The 26,436-nt window shown below is 42.0% G+C and overlaps 2 protein-coding genes across 3 annotated transcripts in view; one reads left to right on the forward strand and one right to left on the reverse strand.

Moving 5' to 3' along the window:
* ccdc146 (coiled-coil domain containing 146) overlaps positions 1 to 26,118 on the reverse strand; it is a 41,276-nt gene extending 15,158 nt beyond the window's left edge. Inside the window, exons 1-13 of one of the 2 annotated variants that reach the window (XM_084038571.1) lie at positions 25,940 to 26,118; positions 10,758 to 10,840; positions 9,854 to 10,069; positions 7,287 to 7,344; positions 5,218 to 5,300; positions 4,858 to 4,951; positions 4,655 to 4,728; positions 3,690 to 3,917; positions 3,519 to 3,608; positions 3,238 to 3,334; positions 1,855 to 1,947; positions 1,120 to 1,287; positions 326 to 414 (exon numbers count right to left, since the gene is read on the reverse strand). In XM_084038571.1, the coding sequence (XP_083894697.1) occupies positions 326 to 414; positions 1,120 to 1,287; positions 1,855 to 1,947; positions 3,238 to 3,334; positions 3,519 to 3,608; positions 3,690 to 3,917; positions 4,655 to 4,728; positions 4,858 to 4,951; positions 5,218 to 5,300; positions 7,287 to 7,344; positions 9,854 to 10,069; positions 10,758 to 10,840; positions 25,940 to 26,050 (1,484 nt within the window). In that variant the 5' untranslated portion in view covers positions 26,051 to 26,118. The remainder of the gene's footprint in view (positions 1 to 325; positions 415 to 1,119; positions 1,288 to 1,854; positions 1,948 to 3,237; positions 3,335 to 3,518; positions 3,609 to 3,689; positions 3,918 to 4,654; positions 4,729 to 4,857; positions 4,952 to 5,217; positions 5,301 to 7,286; positions 7,345 to 9,853; positions 10,070 to 10,757; positions 10,841 to 25,939) is intronic. The other variant, XM_084038572.1, reaches the window with a different exon arrangement.
* Positions 14,710 to 25,358, forward strand: fgl2a (fibrinogen-like 2a). Its single transcript, XM_084038574.1, has 5 exons — positions 14,710 to 15,571; positions 16,341 to 16,545; positions 20,835 to 21,054; positions 23,376 to 23,546; positions 23,638 to 25,358. The coding sequence occupies exons 1-5, from the start codon at positions 14,957 to 14,959 to the stop codon at positions 23,951 to 23,953; spliced, it is 1,527 nt and encodes a 508-aa protein (XP_083894700.1). The 5' UTR covers positions 14,710 to 14,956; the 3' UTR covers positions 23,954 to 25,358.
* Positions 26,119 to 26,436: the final 318 nt, after the last annotated feature.

A 26,436-nucleotide genomic window follows, 5' to 3' on the forward strand; every position in this document is an offset into this window, starting at 1 on the left:
TTTTGAGTCTCTTCTTGGTTGGTATGCATCTCTTTGAAGGACATTTTGTACGGGGCCTGACACCTTGGGTCCCAGACCTGTGTGCAGTTGGCCTGTTGCATATAATATATATCAAAAAATGTAATAAGTGTGAAATTTAATCTTTAGATTTACTTCCATAAGAGAAATAAGAGTAAGAAAAAGGGACTTAGAGAAGAGATTATGCTTCCCCAAATACTAACAGCTTTGTAGCTTTTCTGTAACCCAAATCCTCTTCATTACAACACCTTTGCATCTAATGAAATGTATCTGATGATGTAACAAGAGGAGAAAACAACAGTTCAACCTGCGCTGTAGCATAGTATTCAGCTTATTGTTGTCCATGATGATGAGGTCTTTTTCTTGCAGCTCCTGCTGGATGTGCTGGTTCAGCTGCTGTGGATAGAGTTACACAGGTAAAACTACATTATCATCACTTCTGTGTGTGTGTGTGTGTGTGTGTGTTTGTGTGTGTGTGTGCGCAAACATCACCCTTCAAATCAGATTTGTCGGCCTATATTTTTCTATGTTGCAGCAGCTTCCCTCCCGACACTTTTAATACGTGAAGAGAAACGCTACGGAAATGAGCCGATTCAGCGCTCCTGGTTCCGTGTGAAGAAGAATCGTTTTTTCTGAATTCACTGATCCATTTTATTGTCATTATTTACTAATCAGGCACAAAATCCTCTGAATCTGTAGTTGAAAGTGTGAGAAAAGGCGCTACTTGTGATTCCGGTCGAGAGGAGCCAACATCCAGCGTCATTTAGAAAAGTAATTTCTGCCAAAAAATGTTCCCCAAAGACTCCCATCTTCAATTTAACTGAAGTAAAAAATTGCCCGGTCTCCATTTATTTCCCCCCCAAATCATTCTCCTATTATCATATTGTGGTGACAGTAATGTTGTAAGGGCAGTAAAGACGTTTGCCCTCTTTGAAATTGTGTCATTTTTCATCACACTCAAAGAGCTTAAAACATGAACCTACTTTTAGTTCCGTAAGTATTTTTTTTTACACATGAAACATGCGTATCTGTGACTATTTCAAGCTATTTTAAATGTCCATTTGCACCATGTGTTTGCATGTATGTGTGTGTTATGTCCACCTCAGCCCTCAGCAGTTCCCGGTGCTTCTTGCCCCTCTCCTCCACTCTGATCTGTGTCAGACATCTGAGGTTATGGAGTTCTTCTCTGAGGCAATTTGACTCCCTCAGCAGCCCCTGAATCATCCCATACTGCAGCATCTTCTGGCTCTCCTCCTCAGACACCCAGAGCTGGTTTGGGAAGACATTAAGTGTCGATTTCAGTGGAAAAAAATCGTACAATTTGACCGCAATCTAAGGGTTACTGACAGCAGAATAGGGAAGCCAAAGTGGGCTGAAAGACCCGTAATACAGGGAAGATGGATAGAAGATGGATATCGAAACTTTTCTCTGTAAAGTTCAGACGTTACCCAAAAGGGATCATTAAAGTTTTGCCAAACTCTGTCACACAGGATGAGATAGAAATGCAATGGGAAATAATATCACCTTGCCTTCAAACTGAAGATAAAAGATGGAAGATTGGAAAAATAACCTGAACATAAAAATAGCATTTACTTAGAAAAGGTAGTTTGAAAAAGGAAAAAAGGGTCTCACATAATATATACAGACACAGTCACATATAGAGATATATTAAAACTAAGAAGTGGAAGAATCCACACTTTTCTATCAGTTTCAACAAAAGTTTAATAAATTATAGATCCCATAAAGATGGATTCGTTAGACGGCTACTGCAGTAAATTGCATTCCATTTTATGGCTGCTAATGATAATGTGTCTACCCACGCACACTGCTCCCCACCTGCTTTTCAACGCCGACTTTCAGAGCATCCACCTCTTTCTGAAGCTCCATCCTCCGCTGAATACTGGCTTCTTGTTTTTGAACAGCATCTAACTGGAAATTGGAGTCAAAAGTCTGTTCAAAATCGAGTAGATCTCACATCCACCGTGCGTCACTCATGAATCTTATTAAAAACTTGTAGAACAGTATTATCATGCGTTTCCCTGGCTGCAGTCCATTACACGTTTTAATACTGCGGAAGGAAAGACCAGAAGGATCCAGTACAAAATTACCAAACGTCAAATCAAATTCAGTCAGTGCATATTCTATTCCACATTAAACATTGATTGCAAAAATAATTAATACTATATATCAGAGTTTCCCCGAGGCCCCTCTGATAGCCATTGGATCCAATGACACTGGAACTAATGAAAGATTTATGTCTTTAGGCATGAGGATTGCCCCTCTCTGCAGGGTTGCCAGGCCTCCTGTTGAGTGCTGTGAGCTACCGCTCCATATTTAAAAAAAATGTTAGTCCATGGAAGAACAAAAAGATCAGATCAGGAGGTTTAAAGATGGGGTGGGCAGTATATGGTTGGCCTCATTGGGCAAAAATGCAAATATAACCATACAGAAAATTGTTATTCAACTCTTTTTTGCACATTTTACAGACAGGAGTAAAGGAACCTGCAGTATGAGGGCTGTATTTTCAAATACTGGCTTATTTTGGCCTTTTCCTTTTTTATTATGGGATTCCTGCCAAATAATGCCCAAAATAAACTGTCTCCCCCAGCTATAAGAATTTAAAAAATGCTCAATTTGATCTCAGCTACATGAACGTAGCACTAAATGTATCAATATTCTATGTCCATATAAGGTCTCATGTGGTCCAAAGTTGAGAACACAACCAAAAATCACAGCCATCAATCACATCCATACTCATGTGAGAGTCATAATTGATTGACAGATGAGTGAAAATGAATAAATCATCAAAACGACACTTTTTTCCCCCCTCTTCAAATGTTTCCTAATTCCCTGATGTGTCATTGCGATTTCCTTTCATATTGTTATGTGCCCGTGAGATGTGCTGATGCATTTCCCATGACTCTCCCTCTCCTCTTTTTTTCCTCTTTTAAAAACTGTGAACATCAGTAAAATAACAGGAAGCTCAAGAATGTAAAACTGCTTCTGGTGTGACGCAGATTAACAACATTACGACCAACATGACATTTACTCCAAAAGTTTTCCCCCACCTGTGAAAAAAAAAAAAAATGTCCAAACAGATTGCAAACACCAGGTAAGACACAAAGCTGCAAACCACGTCAGGTTTACTGGTAAATATTCATGAATCCTCCATTTGAGCTATGTTTTCTTCTACACTGAATGTAACAATCGATAGGTCACCTGTGTCTGCAACCCTTTGTAGACGGACTGTGTGAGCTCTAGTTGCTCAGCGTCCATGGTCAGCGCATGCTCCATCCTCTTGAGGGCTTGCATCTGCCTGAGGAGAAACACGCACCTTTTTGAAATATTTACCGACGCGTAGAGAAACACTGACGAAACTACAACCGCAAGCTCTTTGCCTGAATGCCAAATATATATGAAAGAACACATATTTACTGGTGTATTGTTTGTGATTGTCGAGGTTTGTGGACTTATTTGCATGCGCGGTGGTCACTCTGTACCTATTTTTCTCCCGGAGCTGCACCGACTGGCTCTCATACAGGTGCTTCCTGTCGCCCGTGATGTTCTGCAGCTTCATTTCCAGGAGAGCCCTGGGGACGACAACACGATGTGCAAATAAAGACACGGCAAAAGTGTCTCCTCCAGTTTTTGACTGTGTAAGAAGTTCGTACCCGTTCCCCACGAGCTCAGCCTCATCCTCCCTGTTGACCTCCAGCTCTTTTAGTCGCTGTCTGCACTCCTTCTGACTGGCATCTACTCGGGCCCTGAGACCCTCCAGCTCCTCACTCCACTCCTTCTTCTCCCACCTCAGGGAGCTGATGCACTCGGCCACGTCCTTCACTTGCTGCTGCATTCCGGAAATCTCTGTATTTAGTGCTTCTACCTTCTTCATTGCAGATCTTTAAGAGGTGGAAGGACATTTGAAACATACAAAGAACAAGTGTAATAAGACCAAGTGAAGAATATCCATTCATTACCCTTCACTTCTGAGAGTGCATATCTTATGAAGTATGCGTATCCTCCATCTTATTACGCACACACACCCCCAAAGCACCCCTCAGCTTTGTGAATTATAAATTACAAGCCACAGCTCACGTGGCTCATACAGCCAGTCCACTGCATCACTTGTAAGCCAAATATTAATTTGGAATAAACATAAAAGGAGACTGCAGTGTGCCACTGGAACCATTTCCTGGTGATGAAGGGGCTTTTGACTGCGGCTGCACTTGATTAGAAAAACGAACGTCTGATGCATATGTTTGTCATGTTTTTTTTCTTGTATCGGAGAAAGGAAAATGTTATTCTTGCAAGATGGATTCTATTTTGCACAAATATTGTGTTTGTTTTTTGTTTGAGTCCAATGAAAAGTTGACACGAAGCGCCCTCCTCATTGGCAAAACTACAATAACGATCAGTCGGAGTTCATCCAATTAAATCCAGCTCTTTCGTGTCGAGGAGATCAAGATGAAGAGAGGGAGACTACTAAAAGAAGTCGAGCCAACGGACAGGGAGTGCCTTGATTCTCAAAAGATGTTTCCTTCCCAGTGTCTCACTGAAGGACCCTTACTGGCTCATTTTTATTCCTAGTGTTTGACGCATAAAAAAATAAATATATCCAGGGGGTTCATGCACTTACTCCCTCTTTGCCCGTTTCCTCTCAGTCTCCTTTAAAACCTGATCGGGGATGCTGATGAGTCGGGCTTTCTCAGCCTGGTTGGCAACACCCACATAAATGTAAGAAAAAACATGTTATTTTATTGATGGTATGCTTTAAGCTGTGTCCAACTACACACACACACACACACACACACACACACACACACTCTCACACACACAGACCTCTTTGAGCTCTATGATCTCCATCTTGTCTTCAAGCTCTTTCTGTTCTTTCAATATCTGCGTTTCATGCGTTTCCACATCTTCTGTCAGACTTCTGCACATGGAGTGAGGGCAAGACACAAAAAGAACGCTCATTATCTGAAGAATTTTGATTAAAAAAAAAAAAAAAAAGTTCAGCCGCACTGCTTCTTATTAAGATTTAAACATTTAAACTCAGCCAACTGAATGAAACTGGAAAGATACAAAGAGGAACAAAAGGGCAAAGTTATGAAGGCTTCCACGTGTGCACCTGTATCACCCTGCAGGGCAACGTGAGGAGACTGCATGTGTGCTCACCGAAACAACAGCTCGAGAAAATACCTGACTTCCAGCTGTCTCTGGTAAACCTCTCTCTTCAGATCCTCATATTTGTCCTGCAGGGCCTTTGTTCTGCTCTCCAGCTCCTGGAGGACCCACCAGCATTATGAACATTACATCACATATCAAGACTAGCGGGTCGATGATGATGATTTAATTGAGCTCAGGCTACAGGCGAAATACCATTTGTTTTTTTTTAAGTGTCCGATCCAACAGCCTTTGCTTTGCACATGGATGATTTCTTGTTTATTTAAGAGGCAAAGTTTTAAAGTATTGATGGAAAATACAGTCAGTTCCGATGGTAAAAACTCATTTTCAGTGACGACTAGTTGTAGTTTGATGTCTTACATTTAATCATCATCCTTTTCTGCGCAACAAAGATTAAAAAAAAAAAGTAAATGTTGGATAAGATTGATTCAACTTGATCGATGGAACGCACTCTAAAGCTGGTTTGTGGCTTTTTCTTCAGTATCAGTCTACAGTAGGGTACAGCACAACAACACTAAAGGAAGGCAATGCTTGGATGAATACGACTTCACCGCACACTTCTTGATGTTAGCTGAGAATTCTTCACGACTCCTGGTGCTGTGCGTGTCCACAGTGGCACGCAATGCCTTTGTCCGCTCAATGCTGCCACTTGATAATTCATGTCGAGCGGTCAAAATGCGGCAACTGTTTTTACTGCAATACTGGCTCCCTATAAAAAGCAGGAAACCAGCATGTGTCACATTGTTCTCTAATATTTCGTAGCTGTAAATTCACTCCAACTCCAACCACAAGGACACAAAGACATGTCCAAGATAAATAGTCTGCCATCAGTTGTAATTCATTTCCTCCTGTTTGTTTTGTCTCTCGAAGGCATGACTGTCATTTTTAGACACTCCAAAAAAAAAAGACTTACATGGAGAATTTTTGTCACGATCGCGATCAGTGATTAAAAAGTAATTGCATAACAGAACCCCCAAAGTATTACAAATTTAAGCTGTGGAACTCGTTCAACAAGTCATTGGCGCAGGTTTCATTTCAGCGATGTACGCCAGCGGTCTGGTGGTCCTCTGCCAGGACATTTTTATGCACCGATTTAAATTCTTAGTATTTTGAAATAAATCTTCCTACCTGTGCTATAGTCTGGCGTGCATGCTGTTATTACCGCTCTGCACTCTGCAGATATGGTAGCAGCATCCCATTCAGATGGTCTGAAAGACACAGAACCCCGTTCGGGGACTGGGATCTCTGAATATGTCTGAAAACACATCTGATCGGGCATAAATCTCACCAGTGTGCGGCTCAACGAGGGACGTTTCAGAAGTTGATGGATATTGTTAGGGACGTGTACCATTCCTAAAAAATATCCTGGGCCCAAGCAATAAGCTATAAGCTCAAAACCTGGCCTTCTTTTGCAATTACCTGCAGAGGCAACAACATTTTGAAGAATTGTGAATGCAATACTTTCCTTTTCTTCAACACAGTTGCTGAGTTTTTTTGAAGGTGATTAGCTACTAGAATTTTAATGGACATCCAAGTGTGGTTCCACGCCCAACAGCTCTACATACATGTGTGTTGGTGATACAGTATTAATATGCCCTACAGCATCAAGAAGACCCTGGGATTCAACCCTGCTATCAACTGTCCAAAGACCAGACTGTTTTTGTCTTTGATGCCTGTGTACACTTTAAGGAAATATATTTATTGAACTTTTAAATAATATATAATGTCTGCTTTGTTATGCATTTTGCTACATTTGTTGCCTCCGGGGATGAATACCATCCATTGCTAACTTAATTTGCCTTCCTTAAAAAACAAAGAAGTTAATACCTCTCTCCAGCTGTAACGAGGATTAAATCTTTTTCAACTTGCATGCAATCGTTTTGTCTGAATGGGAGATCGTAATATACAATCTTTTAGCTTCAAATGGCTCCAAAAAAAATATGCTAATGGGAAGTCGTCATATTGAGGGATTAAGCCTGGATGGAGGCTTAGAGTAAAACTCATTTATCCCCTCGGAAGACCGCTGTTGCAGTAGTAATCCACGTCTGTTAGACTACACCTGGATGGTGCAACGATGAACTTACAGCAGGTTTCGGCTGAATCTCATTCTCTTTCTCCAGATACTGCTTCTCTTCCCAGAGACTGCATGGAGGTGGGGGTGAGGTGAGATGACGGGGAGGAAGAGCAAATTGAAAAAAAAAAAAAAAAAAAGGATAACACAATGTGTTTTTAAGAGAAACGAATAACATGTTTCAGTTCCTGGTTAAACAGAAAGAGGAATGCAATGAGAGGAACGGATAGTTACTTTTCTTTTTTTAAACCCACACTGGTTGGCAGTTCCTTGTTAAATCTCATGCAATAGATTCTTGGTAATTGAAAGAGAAAGCACTAAAAGACAAATATGCGGTGGTTGTCAAATGTTTGTGAATAAGCTATGAAAACTTTCTAGTATTAGAAAAACCGATATGCCACAACTTGGAAGCACATAATGTACAAAATAAGAAATATATCTACAAGCTTCCTCATACATAAACACAAAGAATCACAAGTGAACTACACAACACAATGTGCATATAAAAACATAATTTCTATGAATTTTTCATCTCCCTGCAGCAGACGCCTTTTTTTGAGCAGTTGATTAAAATTTGTATGAAAATCATTCCGAGTCAGCTGTGTCATTGTGAGAAACCTTACAATAGCACATCGTGTACGGCTACACGTTTCCCCAAAGTAAATGATATTAATCTTCCCGACAGGTTGACATATTGGATATTAACTGATATACAGGGAAAGCTGCAGGAATGCTAAAATATGTGATGAGAAAAAAAAAAAAAAAAAAATTGCTGAATTCCTGTATTGGCTGAAGATGAAGGACGCAAAGATTTGAAAAAAGGCATATTTGCATGGTGAGCATCTGCTTGTCATATGCAGACCGCTGTCCATTTGGACAACAGAGGAGAAGGGGGGGGGGGAAGTGATTGGGCTGGAGGGGATGAAAGAAAGGGCAGAAGGAAGAAACGGAGACGACGAGAGGAAGGGAGAGCTTACCACCAACGCCCACACAAATAATACACACTCCACGTGTCTAATCCCGTCTATTGCTGCATCCTCTGAGAATCTGTAAGAGGTTTTCATTTAATATTTCAATTACAGCTAGTCCTTCAACTCTCTGCCTCAGTACGTGTGCTCTACACTAAAAAGAAGGGGGAGAAAAAAAATCTGTGTATCCTGCAGATGATTCCTTATATGCTGTGAGTGGTTTAATGTTGCTGAAGCAAACCAGGGTCAAATGTAATAGAGGAGAGATGAGAAAATAGATCTGCTTAAAAGGACGTTGACTAAATACCCATTAGGGATATTAGAGTGTAATTAAACGTATTTATCTACCTCACTTCTGACTTTCTAGGAAACATCTGTGAGGCCGTTTACTTCCCGACAATTCCACTATTTTTCTATTCCACACACTGTATCTGTGTACAGTTCTACTGCTTTCATTTCACACATAAACTGACAATTTGACGGTCAACAGGGCATGAAAACTTCACTAGAATTTCAGTAGCTTTCATCATTTACACTTCAGCTGAAATGTCTACTGTTTCCTTCCACTGACTGCTTTATGTGCTTCACTTTCTCCTATTGAACATCCAACACACATGCACACACACACTTTTTTATCCGTTTACATTCTGCAATTTTTACCCAACACTTGCTTTTCTAGTTTTCTTGTGAATTACTGGTTGATTTTACTTTCTGAAGCCTTTAAAAAATGACTCACAGGGTTTACACGTTGATTTGTTTTCATGTGTCACAAGATAATATAAAAAGTTTGGGAATGGTTGGCAATGTTCCGGTAACCTCCCTTTGGCCCTTGAAAAGTTTGTTTACAGAAAAGTGGGAGATGTTCAAGTGAGTGTGTTATTTTCCATTTCTCTGGGTGTGTTTGACCCTTCGGACACGTCGATAGTGGTGTTGAGTGAGTTGGGGAAAGGGAAAAAAAAAAAGAGAAACCTGCAGCAGAAAAGAGGAAAATTGGGTTGCGATGAAAAAAGAGAGTCGTGGGAGCGAAGGGAAAGGATTGGAAGAGAGGAGCAGAAACAGACTTTCAGGACTGACGTAATAGAACTAACGAGTGCCGAGAGCTCAGACAAGTAAACACGTTACATCCAGAGCAATTACACCAAAAAATCCACTTCAACCTGGTATTTGTATCATAAACTGTGTATATCAAGTTTCCCCTGTGACATTAAATCTTAATAAAATGTCGTTACTGAAACAGAAACAACATAAGGTCACGGCAGTGACACAGGTGTGTCTTTTACTTGCTCACCTTCACTTTCCTCTAAAGTCAATGCAAACTAGATGCTGCATCGTGTAGCTTAGCTCAGTGTTTCTAGTTACTTTCTGTGTGTGTGTCTCCTACTGTACACACAACAACAGTTCCACTTCTGTGCTTTGTCCTTACTCTCCTCTGTCTCGTGGGTCAGTGGGGTTAATCGTGTATGTGTGTGTGTGTGTGTGAGACCAAGCTGCAGCCACATTTGAAAGAAGTTAGATGCATTTTCTTGATTGAATTGTCATTTTCAATGCTTTCATTTGTGCGTGTGTGTGTGAAATCAAATAAATAAGTATATAATATATACCCACAGCTCACCATTTCAGTTTGTGCTGCGTCGTGTACTCTCTGTCCTCAGCAGCTTTCAGTTCATTGAATGCCTGGAGGAGCTGTTGCCTCAGTTCATTGACCTCACTTTCAGGCTGCACAGAGGTTGCCTGCTCCTCTGTTCTCTCCACCTCAGCCTGCAGTCTCTGCAGCTCAGCGTGGCACCGCTTTGCCTCTCCCAAAAGGTGGATCTCGGAATCCTGGGTTCTATTGGGTTAAAACGGAGAGATGAGTACGTGGCAACGGGGTAATGCAGATACTATTTCCTAACTGCTGGATACATTCACATTTAACTCGTGTATGAATCAGAAATCACAAAAGCTGTGCTACAATATACATAGATAGATGTCTTCGTACTGAGCAGATGTAATGTAAACAGATTTCTTACATCATTTCACGAGAATTCACACAAAAGATGTGTTGCGTAGAAATTGGGGTCTCAAAAGTTAATTTCACTCCATCTTTTATGTGCCTTGGTGGTGATTTTGAGAATGCGCGTTCCATTAAGGATTCGATAAAGCTTAATAAGAAGTACATTTTTGATTGACTCGCAGGCTATTGCCGTCAGTTGTACACCCTCGCTTTAGCCTCTTTTGTTCACACCAGGATCCCTGGCTCCACTAACGGAGTGATAATTGACCCCAATAAAAGTGTCTCTTCAGAAGGCTTGTCACAGATGCTACTTCCACACATTTTCAACTAGTCTATAAGAGCAGCACAAGTAGATCTGATAAGGAGTCTTCTTCAAGGACACTTCAGCTGGATTCGGCCTGTCACAAGAAATCCACTCCTCTGCTATCCACTATTCTCAGCATCTCTGCAGTCATAACAACATAAATACAACACAAATATGACGGTGACAAATTAAAACTTGGGTTTTAACAAGAAAACATACCTCTTCAGAGTATCCTGAAGTAGCCTGAAGCTGGATTTCAGTTCGGCTACTTTGGTCGGGCTGATTTTGCCCAATGACAACAACTGAGGAGCATGAAAACAGAAAAACAAAGAAGAATAGGCAATATATTAATGGTTAATAGTATCTATGACCAGTGCTTTTAACCTCTATCAGTTTAAGATTGGTGGCTGGGCTGAACAAATCCCCCCTCCCCCTGTGTCAATCATCCACACCTGAAAAGTCCAGCTACAGCAAGACGTTACAGCTAAACTGTTTCGTTCAGCTAAGTTGGCAACAAATCCTCCTGCGTGTTTCTGCCAGCTCAGGTTGCACCATTTCAAAGTGTTTGATCTGACCCAGAGCTGCCTGTAAGAAAGCCAAGATATAGAATAGAATATCACATATGGACATCTCTTGCTGTCTTTTTTTCTCTCTCCCCCAGACAGAATATTCAATAGGGCGATATTGCTTTGAACCAGATACGATTCTGACCAGTAAGCACTTTTTGTAATATTGTTCAGTGAAATAATTGAGTTCCAGAAGTTGAAGACTTAAATCACTAGAGACTACAAAAGAGTTTCAAATTTCATAAACCTTTTTGACAAAAAAATTGCTTTACTTCTGATAATATGCTCAAACTACAGTCACTGTAAAGCTATTTTGTATCGCCCTGGCCTTGCCAACACAAAGCATCATCGACCACAACAAAGCCCAGCTGAGGATTTGACCCGAGTTAGGATGAATCAACCTTAATCATCACAGCATCATAACTCCAGATCGCAAACAGTATGAAAAACAAACCCCCAAAATATCTGCAATCTCAAAAAGAGGTGATATATCATTGTGAACAGTCCATACATAAAGATAACAGTTCTTTAGATTACAGGAAACCATTAGCCCAGAGTTTTAAAAGTTGATAAAAAAAGAAGAAGATACACAGCTGTGAAACCTTGGTTAAAAAGAAAACAAACCGCAGCAAAGAGAAAGATATCAGGTCAGACGACATTGCAAAAAAAAAAAAGAATTATCAGGAAGAGTTGTTGTTAAATTTCTCTCTGTGGCAACATAGTTCCCCGTGTGTAAACAGTGATAGAAACAGTGTTGTTTCCCCTTATCTTCACAGCCAGGTTGGTAGAGTTGGGAGAAATGAGGGATAGCCTTGTCTGTATCAAAGAGCTGCAGAACTGAGGATATCTCAGGTCATACTGTGTAGCAGGTAATCTAACGGCAATGAACACACAAATGCTGTGATTATACACACACACGGGGCTAATAACTCACCCAGACATCAAACAGTAGGGATAGCCGATTATGTTTTTAGATTAATTTAATTATATTGTTTATCAAATGCACCCACAAGTAGCTGACCACGTTCCAAGGGCTGAAAGGACAGAGATATGGATGTTGTGAATGATGTAGATTAGGGCTCTCGTTAATATGATTTACTTTGATGTTTTTTCCCAGTCACTTTGAATTAGCAGTCAAACCCAAGGTCACCGCCACTACAAGCGCTAAACACCTGAAGAGCGTTACATGATCTGTGTGCGAAACCATTTGAAGTATCTCGCTCTTACATCTTGAAACGGCAAGTGGGTCATCTGGTCCTGCTTGAGCTCTGTAACAGCAACTTGTCGGTCTAATCTAATATAGAGTCCTAAAAAAAGCGTACTGAGGAAACATGTAAAATGATCGGAAATTTGAAGCTAAATATCAAACCAAATATGGCCCGTGTTGTGTTTCCGGCAACACAGATGACATACCAGTGATGCGACACACACACACTGGTACCATACACTGGTACACTGGGAGATTTATCTGGGGGAAACAGCCTGAAGCGGTTTCAGCCTCTCTAATTCTGGTGCCAAGACTTATCTTCAGCAGCGTAGAGTAGTAAAGGCGTTTCTTTTTGTGGGGCGGCTGCATAAGGCTCACATGTGGCACACCATCTTTTGAAGTGCGATAGAGACAATCACTGAAAAGATATTTATGCAGGCACATGGACACACACACACACACACACCTGTCCATCTAATCCCCCCTCAAGCATGTGATCTGTACTGTTGAGCACCAATAAACCTTTGTGGTGCAGCAAGTATGTGAAGTGTATAACAAAAACAACCTGTGGGTTTAATACTTTGCACCCTCAGGGAGAAAAATAATGACCACCAAGGCACATCACTTGATTTCACTGTGTGATAGAGGAGACCATCATCCCTGTGTGTGTGTGTGGATCTCTGCCTTCATGTCTTTATATTGACTGTTTGAACTGGAGCCTGCAGCTAGATTGAATCACTTGGTTAGAAGGAGGTTTTGTGCCGTAATATTTTCCTTTCTGGCGACTTCCTCCATCAGGGCTGAGAGCCCCCCTTTTCGGTCGATGAAATCAATTATCCGAAACGGTGTCACTTCTCTCGAAATATCACATGTGTGGGAGACATCCAAACGTCCCCGAGAGAAAAATCCAATTACGTGACCCGTGGTTATAAATCACATCACGGGAACAATAGCCACGTTCCAAAAAACAAATAATCAATGCCAAGTTAAGGATCTTGCTGTGAGTTTAGAACAAGACTCCAAGCTCGTATCGCTTTTTTTTTTTTTTTTTAAGATGCTTCGTGAAATTGCCTAGGGTATAAATAATGTTTGTGGTCGAGTGTGAGTGAAGTTTCAATTATGACCAAAATCGACCACATAAGCACTTCATCATAAAAGGCATTCAGAAAGACTTAAGTTCTTATATGTATTATGTATCTGTCATGATAAACCCCTTGTCTGATCTCATATCCAAAAACAAGAAACTTCAGATGCTTTATTCAATGAAACATGTTGTGCTATCAAAATGTCCAATTTCCCCTCATTATAAAAAGCGGAAAAGTGCTAAATGCAAGAGAATCACTAATTAACACAAAATAAATAAAAGAGCAGCAAGCACTTTCAATTAATGCGATCCGCACTGACAACCTGTGAGGCGGGTAGACCCATTTGGGGTTGAAAAATAAATGGGATCTGGTTTTGCATCGAGTAGCTGCTACTCTTCAATTGAAATTGTGTTTCAATTTCCATATTTTGTACATGCATTAGAAGATGAAGAGGCTAGATTCAGTCCAAATTTTCAACCAAAGATTTTCAACAACGGGCACCATGTATCCACCAGAAACATCTAGATCAATTTGGCTTCACTCATTATAATGTAGAGTTAATTAAGCCATCTGCAGCTATTACAAAGGAAACATTAAATATTGAATCAAAGACAGTGTACTAGCAGGTGCTCAATATCGTTGATTGTGTTCAGGGGAAACTAGTTCTGAAGCCTATGATTATTATTTTGCTCAACTCGCAACTCACAAAGAAAGTACGTTCTGGCCATCAGGGGGCAACTCCTCCGCATAAAAAAGTCCGATTTTATAGACGTTTATGTGGAAATAACCCTGAATGTCACTGGATGTATTACCTTGGAATAAACATTAGATTAGTCTCCACTTGTTATATACATGTGCTTATAAACCCAGTAAAAAAGAAGTTGTACTAATTGAAACAAACCCTATTTATTGGTGTTCCATGGATTTGGGCTTTGGAATCTGAACTGGGTCAGAACAACACAACATAGCATGAAAAAACATGACTTGAGGGTATGGTTCCCGTGTACCGAGTCATTTCCCTGAAGAGTGAGGCAGAACGGCACACCATGCACTGACTGCAGGCTAAGGACCTTCCTTCTTTATTTACTGTAATCCCTGCCTCTTTTTCTTTCGCTCCCCATTATGTGTCTGCATCTCTGTGGTTTTTTCGTGGTGCTGATATGATGTTTTGCATTACGCAATAGTCCTGCCCCTCCCATCCTCTCCAACTCAGCACCCTCCCTCCCTCTCTCTCTCTCTCTCTCTCTCTCTCTCTCTCACTGCCTCTCTCTCCCTCCCTTTCCTCACTCGCCCTGATATTAATGACACAGCTCTCTGAGGCAGCAGCAGTTCCCTGCACTCTCCCTCCTGCAGGCTGTGCTCATACACACATACACTCTTTAACCAATAGGACACAGGACGTATTCACATACTCCTATACTTACACTCTGCAGGCTGCGGGCACAGACACACACACACACACTCACACCACTAAATGCATTCAGACACTTTGGGTTCACATTAGAGGCAGTTGCGGACACTTTGCGCACACTTCTGCTTCACGAATCTCACACAGAAAAAATGAGGACAATTGCGCTTTGCGTTTGTGCCAGTCTCCTGCTCACGGCCGCCTTGGTGCCGCGCACCAGCCGGGCAGCGGACTTCCCCATCAACTCACACCAGAGATGGGACGCTAAAGGACCCTATTCGCTGGGATTTGAACCTGGGACTCCCACCTCCTGCCCCATCAAGCTGAGACCCTCAGGCCAGTGTGGAAGCTCCGGGGCCGCGGCAGAGGAAGGGGAGGACTGCCCGTACCAGCTCACCCTGCCTCCCCTCACCATCCAGCTGCCCAAGCAGTTCCGGCTGCTGGAGAAGACTATGAAGGAGCTGCAGAGCCTGAAGGAGGTTGTCAACAAGCTTAAGAGCGGGTGCCAGGAGTGCCGTGGGGCACGAGGCAACGGAGCTCAGGGACATCAGCAGTCTGACCAGGGAAAGACACAGGTCCCCATTCAGAGGGATGCTGAGGAAGAAGTGAGACAGGACCTGACAGGACAGGACGTGCAAGGTGGGTCCAGCCAAGAGCAGAGGGGAGATGGGATGTTCCCTGGAGCTACTGTGGACGTTACTGGACAGGGGCATGCTTCTATTTTTGGGAAAATTCCACCGAGCCCCAGCACCATGCAGGAGATGCAGGTAAGGAGCGCAGTTCAGTCTCACAAAGAGAACGAGAGTAAAAGAGACTCATAATTGGAAAATGCAGGTTTTGACCAAGGCAAGAGTGCCATTTTTACACAAGTGCATGTGCAGTGTGTGTGTGTGTGTGTGTGTGTGTGTACAGAAGATCTTTTTTATGAATCTCTGTCAATAAAAGTGTAGATTTTGCCAATCCAAATTAGCGTAATCAACAGTTTTGGCATCGTTCTGTATAAAATCAGCACACATTGCGTCCCACACCAACATAACTTAGAGGTCTGAACCAACAGTGCAACAGTGGCACTGCACCAATTTCTTGATTCCCACTAAAGCCATCTAAATACCCATAAGGCTGTATCATTGTCAGCCTTGTAAGATCTTACTGGCTCCGACCTAAATAAACTATATGATTTATAACAGTTTAGAACCAAAGTCACCTAAAATGTTCCCGGTCACATAGATCCAGCTAATGTAGACTGGCCAGATGGTTTAAAGGCCTGTAAAGTCCTACCTGCCACCCAATCCATCAGGGAAAACCTCTTGCTGTAATCAGGGTGGAGATCCGGCGTTTCGAAAATCAGCCAAACGGCGGTAAAGTTTGTTGACTCTCACAGCCGCTTTGGCACACGGCCAACCAGCACGCAGGCTCGCTCCTGTTCTAAAATTTAAATTGGCTCGTAACACAATGAAGGAGGCTTGTGACTTCAGTAATCCACCTGCTTTGTATTCTGTGCACAGAAATAATTTGCCTCCCTCTGGCCCTTCCCAGGTGAAGCTGAATAGGATGTCAGCCAGCCTGCGCAACGCCAGGAGTCAGATCTCCGCTATGCAGGGTCGTCTCGAGGGGCTCAACCTGCTCAACATGGACAACGTGCAGGCTATGGTGGACAGGCGGGTGGAGAACATCTCTGGAGTGGTCAACAAACTCAGCTCCACCTGCACCAGCCAGTGTGCAGTGCAGAACACCCCACAGTGTAAGTCTGCTTCCACTAAGATCTCCATTTCGTTTTTTTTATTTTTGCTGTTTTGAATACTCCATTATTTTTGGTCTACCTATCTTATAAAGCATTTGAAAGCCCTCTCCATCTCCTCAGCTATTTACTATACATGTATTCCCTTTTTTTTTTGGACTGAAAACCCCTTTTCTATGTGTTCTCTATTGTGTTATATTTCATTCCGTTCCATCTTTGCCATTTCAAAGATGCCTCTCCTCTTCTCATATATTCATTTTTTTCTTTTTTTGCAATCTTTCTGAGCGTGATCAAGAAGTCCTCTCCCTCTGTTCTCCTCTATTATTTTCTATTCCCTTAAAAAATCACCATAGATGTTTTTATGGTAATGAAACTCCAGCACACACACACACACACACACACACACACACACACACACACACACACACACACACATACACATACACGCACACACACGCCAACTGAGTCCAACAGTTTGAGGTTGATGTGAGGTGAATTTCCTGGCATGGGATCCATCCAATCATGCCTAAGTGGACATGGCGACTTGTAATCACTGCAAGCAACCCACCTCTGGGTGGTCACCTTCACCCAATGAGGCATTTCTTTCTGGGAAATGGGAAATGATTTTTTTTTTCAGGCTGACAATGACATTGACGACTACACGGTGGTTATTGCGACATGCCTTTTTCTATTACCGATGGGAACAACATTACACCAAATCCTTAGAGGAGGGATTCTCCATCGGCTTTATGCTACGCTGTTGTGAAAGTCCACTACATTCCTATAGCGCAGCCTCGGTGGGATAAGTGCAGCCATAACAGAAATCACAGCTGGAAAATAGCATTATGTTGAGGTCATACCGCAAGAGTGAAGCAATATGACAACTAGGGTCAACGTGATAATTCAAATTACCTCTTATATGACATATTCAAGTGCCATGACATTCCACTACCCTCCATATGCAGAAACTCAAAAAGGGAGGAGAGGGAGAAAAAGACAGATACTTGGCGCCTACACTACTACATAGTGTGAACATTTAAAAAAATATATATAATACTTAAATAAAGCTTCTATTCAGGTTCAACTCTGTTAGTCCAGAGATTGATAGGATCATGCTGAAAACTAAATGTGGATCGCAAACTAGCAAAGCGTACCCAACATTCCTCTCTACATTGATGTAAAAGCTTATTTGGATGAGGGCACAGTTGAAATGCAGCCCTCTTCTCAGACGGAAACTGAATAATATCCCCCGATATTGCATGAGTGAATATGAGTGCGACACCATATTGGGGCTTTTATGTGGGAAACAGATGTGAGCTTATTCCTAAGTAGATTAGCTGGGACAGTGGTGTGAAGGGAATCCCAGATTTCTCTCTTCCTCGAGGTTGTCTTCCCCCGCCCTAAACTAGACGCTTTTTCCTGCAAACTTATTATCCTCAGTCTATCTGCTTTTCATCTCTTTCATATTTCCACCTTCTTCTTCCATAACTTTCCCCGTCTTCTTCCTCCGTCTTTAATCCCCTCTTCGGTGGCTGAGCCCCGTCTCTCCCCCTGCCGCTCGCTTCCTGTCGAGGTCATGCTCTTGAGTGCTCATTCCTGCATAAAACAACTAGCTCTCATTATCTCTTGACAACAACACAAGAAGTAATGCGGGCCCGCTTTCCCCAACATTAGTCACGGCTGGCACACAGGGTCAGTAACACTTGTCTTTGCACATCAATCTGTCACGTTACACTCAAGGAGCGGCAAATTATTCCGCCACGAGTTGGGAAATCGTGCCTGGTGGTTTTCTGAAATGGATCCAGGACAAGCAGACAAGAAACATCTGTTGTTACCATGGAAATAAACCAAAATGTAACGATAAGACTTCGGAGAAGGTTTTTCCCTCATGCCTCATGTCACATCAATCCTATTTCATTTCCAGCGTGACGTCTCTTCATCTTAAAAAAGTCTAGATGCTGAATTAATACGTTTATCCACTTGCCGTTTGTATTGAGAAACATGTTTTGTGGTTATTTCTTACAATTTATGGCTAAATGTTTTCCCTGCCTGGAGATTTGCACAAAACCACAATTTAAATTCAGTTTTCAACCAAAGCGAGACAAGCAAGCAGACCTGCAGCGATAACATCGTCTGAAGATCGTATCAAGATAACATTTTTAAGGAGACGTCATAGGAAACAACCGCTCACACATGCACAGGGACTTATAAAGCAGCCACACTGGTAGCTCATTAGGCTACACTACATAGTTCAAACATTTACACTCGTGAGTTTAGAAGAAGGCATCTAAGGATGCTCAACTTTTTCCATCCCCTTTATCCAAACTACTTTGTTCCGAGCTCAAAAACACAGCAGCTGATGAGGAGCGTGCTGCAAATATTACTCAGGCACTTTAGGCAAAATATAGAATTGCAATTTCGCCATCAAGCACGGCAAATGGTACGTTTGTCAAGATGCTTTCATCACTCACAGCTCAGTGCTGTAAGCATTTATTTCCCCCCCACTCTTTGCCAATTCCCATCCCTGCTGCAAGCACTAATCTTCACTTTCACTCCTGTAAGACGTATTAGCGCCGCGAGGTGAATGGATAGCAATTCGTGTTATACTGTTCGGCTACACTTACTCAATTATAAACAAGAATGGAAGTCCAGTCCATTACGCTGTCAGGCGCTGCCCGTATGGTGACACACAACTTCCTAAAAGGAAGGGTGGTACTTTTTGATGAGACTTTCTTTCTGTCAGAAACAGACAGGAGTCGCTTTTTAAGCTGTTATTGCGGGGAAAGATTATACTATCATCTTGGATACACGTTTCCTTCCATCACAGTCGCTAATCTAAGCTGACTACCGGTTGTCACAGCGTATGCTTCCTTGACAACAGACATGTCTTCCTCGCCTGCCAATCATTTATCCGTGTGCAGTCAGCCAAACAGGCGATGCGGTGTGACTGGTCAGGAAGTCTGTAAAAAGCATGTCATGTTATCAGCCTTTTAAGATAGAGATATTAACTCATATCTGAGTTATTTATGTCAGGCACGGTGCCAGCGGGAGTCAAAATGAGATGGCTCTTGTCTGCCTGAGGAGACTGGCTGCTCAGACAGACGGGGACAAACAGGGAGTGAAGTGAAGGAGACACTGAAAGAATTTACAAGACAATACTTTGAATGCCAAGTGCAGACGGAGCCGTTTAACGTGACATGGATACATTTTTTACAGCTCCAGACTGCAGACATTTTACACACAGCGTTGTGCATATAGGACATTTAAGATGATGGCTACCGGTTTGTTATTGTGTTCAACATCTAGTTATAAATACCTTCTTATTTAATCATGAGAGGAAAACCCACACTCCACTTCCCCTCGCTGGAACCTGACGCCCTCTGTAATCAGTATGGTTCCCCACTACCTTTGTGCTATTATAGTCCACCAAGCCACTAAACAGATTTAACAGTATGACCAAACTATCAGCAAAGGACTGCGTCAAACAAACCCAGCAGGGGTACACACGCTGCCTGCCCAATGTCAGGATGATTTAGGCCCCAGGTGCCCGAAATGCGCGGGGAGGTGGGTGTAGTACGCCTCTCTAATCCAGTTCTTCACTTTCCCACGTTTTTTTGACAAGTGTGTTCCTTTCACTTCCCAAATGCTAACTGACAGGGGCCTTTGGGCTCGGTTTTTCGGACGGGGTCAGCAGCCTGCAGTGCGACACGGGGGGACGGGAGCGAGAGCAGGAGAAATAAGTGGGCAGGTATAAGAGAAGAAGGCCTGTGGTGCAGCACGGGGAAAGGTCACTGACTTTTATCCTTCAACAGTGGCCCATTTACTTTCTTTCATGTAGGAGTCCTGATTGCGACTTCCAGAAAGGTGAACATCATGTTGAGAAGCACAGAACAGGCTACAGTGTTCCCAAGTGCTTACCGAAGTACAGTACTAGTGCGTTTCATGCTTGATGACATACTGAACTTTAGTCTGAACCGCACACTGGGGAATAGTCTGGTACCCGGATGACTAAAGAACACGCTGAACCGTTTTGTGTTTGAATACACTGCCCCGCAAAATTTATGCAGGAATGAGAACTTCCACAATGGTTTAAAGCTGGATATCCTGCAAACTTATCACATTCTCTTATCCTTTCTTCGGTTCTTCGTCACCCTCGGGCTGTTTCTATTCCAGTCTCTTGGTTGGGCAGAGAAAAACGCCAGTGCAAAGTGGAAAGATTATTTAATATCATGCAGTAACATCCCCTTAAAACAGCCCTCTTTTCCTTTTTCTCCCCCCCTCTCTCCCAACAGTCATCTTAGCCCCTCGGGACTGTTCAGACTACAACGTGCTGGAGGCAAGAAAGAACGGTGTGTACCGTGTGACCCCTGACCCCCGCAATGGCACATTTGAGGTCTTCTGCGACATGGAGTCCTACGGAGGCGGATGGACCGTGCTACAGCAGCGGCTCGACGGGTCTGTCAGCTTTAACCGCACCTGGGCCGAGTATAAGAAAGGCTTCGGGAACCTCAGGTAACGGGGCTTGCGCATCAATCCTAGGCTCTTCTCAAAATATATCTTAAGATGGTGGAAAACACTAGAAACTAAAGCCTGTAAATCCTTAGGTGTTGCTTGGAAGCATGAAAATACAATTACTCATATCCAACTGACATTTTTATGTCTTATTCTTTAAGAAAAAATAGTAGAGGTGGTTGAGGGATTTGTAAATCTAAGTCATGTATAAATAAAGTGGGAAATGCTGAATTTCTTGCAATTTGTGCACCAGATAGGAGGCTCAAACTGTAGGTAAAAGATGGCATTCAGATATGACCACATAATGTCATATCGCAGTATCGAAAGTAACTGTGCTGATGTGACATTTGTCTTTTTGTAAGTCCCCTAACTTTATGGAAGTGAAACACAAAACCACCCAGCACACCCTCCCTTAAAAAGACTGTGGGCTTGTAACTGGCCTTTTATCCTCTTCTCAGCCTCACCTAACTGGAACCTACCATCTGCTCAGGTAACCATAGGGGTGACATTTTTTTTTAAATACACCAATCATTAAATCAATCCTCTCTTACTCATGGGCAAACAGAATCCATATTTATGTCCAAGCACAACCATTAGTGCACCAACTTTAACTGAATGTAATTTGTTACCATATAGTTTTATCTCCCCCCCCCCACAACTTGTGAGTGCCCAGTCACTGAATGCTGACCTAACCATGCACACCTGGTCTATCACTGATTGTTCACCACCTGTTTTCACTATCACTGATTAGCTTTAAACAGATAAGAGAATGTAATAAAATGACACATAAATAAACACTAAAAAGTTGATGTTAATGTTGGAAAACAGGGGCCCGTTTCACAAAGCAGGTTCAACAAACTCTGAACCTAACCCTGAACTCTGAGTTGACCAACTCTGAGATGGGCAACTCTGAGTTTTCAGTTTCAGAACAGCGGTTTTGAATTAGTTCAGTCAACTCTGAGTATGTAAACTCTGAGTTACGCGCGTACCTGCCGACTCTATAAAGCCATCATCAATGGAGCTCCGATACTACGATTCACCATAGCAACGGGGAGAGCGTCATTAGATATTACTGAGTGTTTATGTAGAAAACGAGCTCATCCTGAGAAAGCGGAGCAACGTAACTGCAGCAAAGTAGCGATAGTTGGCGTGGCAGACAATTACTGCCCGATCTAATGTGTATAACTGAATGAAACAGTCGATTGATCTAAAGCTAATAACTCTTTATTTTTAGCCTTGCACAGCGACACTGTGGTGTAATGGTTAGCAATGCCGCCCCCGGTGCAGGCGACAGGGGTTCAACTCCCGTAGTTCACAAAGTAGCGCATCAAATAAATGATCATTTTCATTGGGTGTAATCCCCCCAGGCACAGAAAGAAAGTGGCGTCAGTTGAAAATTAAGCATAAGAATATTGCAAATACGTTGACTAAGGCATATGATTTTAATCATATTTCACATATTAAACAGTAAATATAAGCAGATATTTCAACACAGAAATGTACTTAAACATTTCATAAATCTCCCGTTCGCAAAAACACTACCTCCGCAAAGAATCTGGTTGCGGATTATGTCCGCGATATGAAATGTTGAAAATGACGGAGAATATTGTTTAGATAATATCTAATGTGATTGGAAGGAAAGGTAATCAAAATTGTCTCCCAACGCAAAGCTGCTAGAATCACTTTTATTTCCATATCGATTAGGTTGACGATGAAAGGACGGCACATTTTTTCTGAGTTGGTTCAGATTCCGGAAAAAGGCGGAGACATGTAGGGAGAAACTCACGGTTTGTTGAAGCAAACCTGCTAGCGAGCAGGTTAGGTTCACGGAGTATGTTACCCGGGTAACTGACTCAGATTTATGCTGAACTGGCTTTGTGAAACCGAAAAACCAGAGTTTCCCTCATCTCAGGGTTAACTAACTCAAGGTTTTCACTAAACCTGCTTTGTGAAACGGACCCCAGGTCCAAGAGAAAATGTTGGAAAGCAGCCTTTCCACACTTACTATATATTGTTTTTTTATGCAGTGCCTCTACCATAACTGGATTTAAATGTCAGCAATTGTTCTCTCTTCTCCTGTAGGAAATAGTTTTATATGAGAAATAACCATAACACCCAGAACCACCTCTGTCTATGAATGTATGTCTAGCATAACGTCCACACTGAAAGAAAAGCATTTCCTCCTTCCCTCTCCTCCCCTCTGGCGATTTGAGTAACTGTATCCATTTTTTAATCAGGTTTACAAGCATACGGGGTTGTTAAGAGTGTCTTTACTTTGTCCTATCCCCCCCTTCCTTCTGCTACCTTTACCTCGACTGCAGAAGTGAGTTCTGGCTGGGCAATGACCATATCCACTTAATGACAAAAGCCAAAGATATGATCCTGCGCATCGAGCTGGAGGACTTTGAGGGTGTTCGGGAGTATGCAAAGTACGACCAGTTCTATGTGGCCAATGAATACCTTCGCTACCGGCTGTCTGTCAGTGGATACAGGTACAGTATTCTGTGTGTGCATGCATGTGCGGTCAAATACTAATACCTACTGACTACATTTACATTTATATATATCCTTGTTTCATTGTAGTGGCACGGCCGGGAACGCCATCAGTTTCAACAAGCACTTCAACCACGACCAGAAGTTTTTCTCCACGCCCGACCGCGACAACGACATGTACCCCTCTGGAAACTGCGGCACGTACTACAGCTCCGGCTGGTGGTTCGACGCCTGCATGTCTGCCAACCTCAACGGGAAGTACTATCACAAGAGGTACAAGGGAGTCAGGAACGGGATCTTCTGGGGAACATGGCACAACATGTCCACGGAGTACTACCCCACTAACTACAGGCAGGCCTTCAAAACTGTCAAGATGATGATGCGGCCCAAGAACTACGCTCCTTAAGAGGACAGGTGAATACATGTATAGTCAGACGGCCAGATAGACGGACAAACACGAAGAAAGAACATGGAAGAAGTAGACTCATGCACATAGTCATGCATTTGCACACATTTACACATGCATACGTGTACACCGTAAAGACTATAGGCCCTTTAGACAGGTTGGAATGCAGTAACAACATAAATAATTGTGCTATTACTTTTCCCCACTGCAGTGAGCGTGGCCTTCAAAATGTTGGATTGAAATGATGATACTAAATGACAACGGACTATGAATGATGATGGACTGATCCAAAAAAAAAAAAAAAAAAACACACACACACACACATGCAGTGTAAAGGCCAACCTCCCACAGGGGCCATAATATTATACGGAGGCTTACCATGAGCGATTTTTCACTGTTTCTATGACATTTCTCCCCTTTCTGTCCCGCTGCATTCTGCTATAAACTCAGCTGAGATACAGCACAGCACACCGTAGTAGTAAAAACTAATGAGCTGTCATTTTCTCCGCTCTAAATGGTTTTATAATTAACAGCAGCCACTCAAGTGAGGGATATGGGAGCTGATGATACAGTTTTGAGTGGCTCGGAAATTCATTGTAAACGACTTCATGCCGGGGTGAGAGTCAAACCGTTTCAAAAAAATAACTACAGGAAGTGATATACTACACACTTTGGGCAGCAGTGCACAAGTAACAGCTTCTGTGTCGTCTATTTAATTATACTGGGACACTTTGCTAATGTATCATCATCCTACACAATATAAAACATCCCAGTATAAATACGCAGCATGACATACATTTCTATTGGATTATTCCCGAGTACATTCTGCATTATTGATGCGTTAGAGAATTCTTCTTGACAGCAGCCGCGGAGCAGGACACTGCTGCAAGAAAACCTCCTCCAATTGTATTTCCAGCATTATCTCTGGGTGCACTGAACTACTGCATATATCTTTATATCACCAGTTTTCACATGTAAAAAAAAAATCCTCCCTTACACACCACTTGTACAATACTGCCGCCTAATGTTAGAAAACTGTATTGCAACATTTAATCCATTCTATACACACTGTGAATGAGACGGACGGGGAAAGAGATGTTTCACTTTAAGGACGTGTACAGTATTTATTTTGTTTTGTGAGGTATGATAGCTTTTATAAAATACATAGGTCGTACAGTACAAGGTCTACTTTGTTGATATTTGAGCAATGATAAAGACGTGCATTAATGCGACCATTCATAGTACTTATGTGTGTATTTGGAACTCTGTGCGTGTACGATATTGATCTTTTCTATCATTCATATTCAACTGTCATGCCAAAAGATATGCACTTTTTATATCAAAAAAATGAATAAAGTTCTAACTACATGGCTGTGTACATTGCAGTGTTTGGTAGTTTTGAAATTGGTGCCTGCTCATCTTTATGAAAGCATCTTAATGAATGTATACGAAAATGTACATGAGTTTAGCATGAGCATCCATGAGTAGAAATCTCAAACTCTGAAGTGTGGGCTATTTGACGCCTGTATAAAATTCAAGAATGAGGTTCCCATAATAAATGGGTTAATGAGGTGTTGACTCAATAAAACAACTCAATAAAAAAAAATGGGTTCATATTAACTTCACAGAGGATGAATGACCAAACTGTGGGCCTGTGATTTTAATGTCTGTTTACTGTATGTGACGATCAAGTTAATAAAAAACGTATTGTGCTCATCCCTCTGATGATTTCCAGTTTTAAAGGATTCACTCTTTGTTTAAACATTAAGCTTTAAGCTGAACGTTGTGAGACGTACATCATATATTATATTCAAAAACATCAATTTAGCTGGAAAATAAACACAGGAATTTCTTCAGAATCTTTTCTTGCATGTTTAAGTAAATAGAGTAGCTACTGTAATTGTCAAATATGAAGTTTATCTTTCCCATGAACCTCTAAAATGTCATTCAGAAGAAAAAATATGATCATTTAACAATTTGTCTTACCTCATCAAGGCACTGGAAAGCAGGGCTAGCAGTAACATCGTTGAGGGCAGAGGGCAACTCCTCTGGGAGTGAAACATCAGGTGCAAGAGCCACGAGTGGGTTGTCCTCCATTCCCTCCTCCTCTTGTTGTTTTTCCACCTCCACTTCTACGCTATTGGAAATCCTGCTGTCGTGCTGCTCCTCAAATAGACTCACTAATGCAAAACAACATGCATCGATCAACCAATGTCGACATGTATGTATAATATACAGTATAAAGCAACAATGCAACAGGATATATGGTGGAAGGATACAACACAAACAGCAGCAATAGAAATAAGATATGCAAGATGTGAAAAGATACTACTCTCTGTGACTTCCCCAGAGGTGAGTTACTAAAAAAAAAAAGGTCACATGGTAATTTGGTGGAAAAGGTGTTGCAACAAAAAATGCCTGGAAATGCAAACTGGAAATAGGCCTACTTACAAGGGCACGCTGGTACATTAGACTACAGGTAC

This window comes from Eutrigla gurnardus (assembly GCF_963514095.1).
Source record: "Eutrigla gurnardus genome assembly, chromosome: 21".
Taxonomy (NCBI): Eukaryota; Metazoa; Chordata; class Actinopteri; order Perciformes; family Triglidae; genus Eutrigla; species Eutrigla gurnardus.

Coding starts and splice junctions, on each gene's coding strand:
- fgl2a (XM_084038574.1), top strand. CDS start 14,957: ATGAGGACAATTGCGCTTTGCGTTTGTGCCAGTCTCCTGCTCACGGCC. Junction 16,546..20,834: donor AGTGCAGAACACCCCACAGT/GTAAGTCTGCTT, acceptor CTCTCCCAACAG/TCATCTTAGCCCCTCGGGAC. Junction 21,055..23,375: donor AAAGGCTTCGGGAACCTCAG/GTAACGGGGCTT, acceptor CCTCGACTGCAG/AAGTGAGTTCTGGCTGGGCA.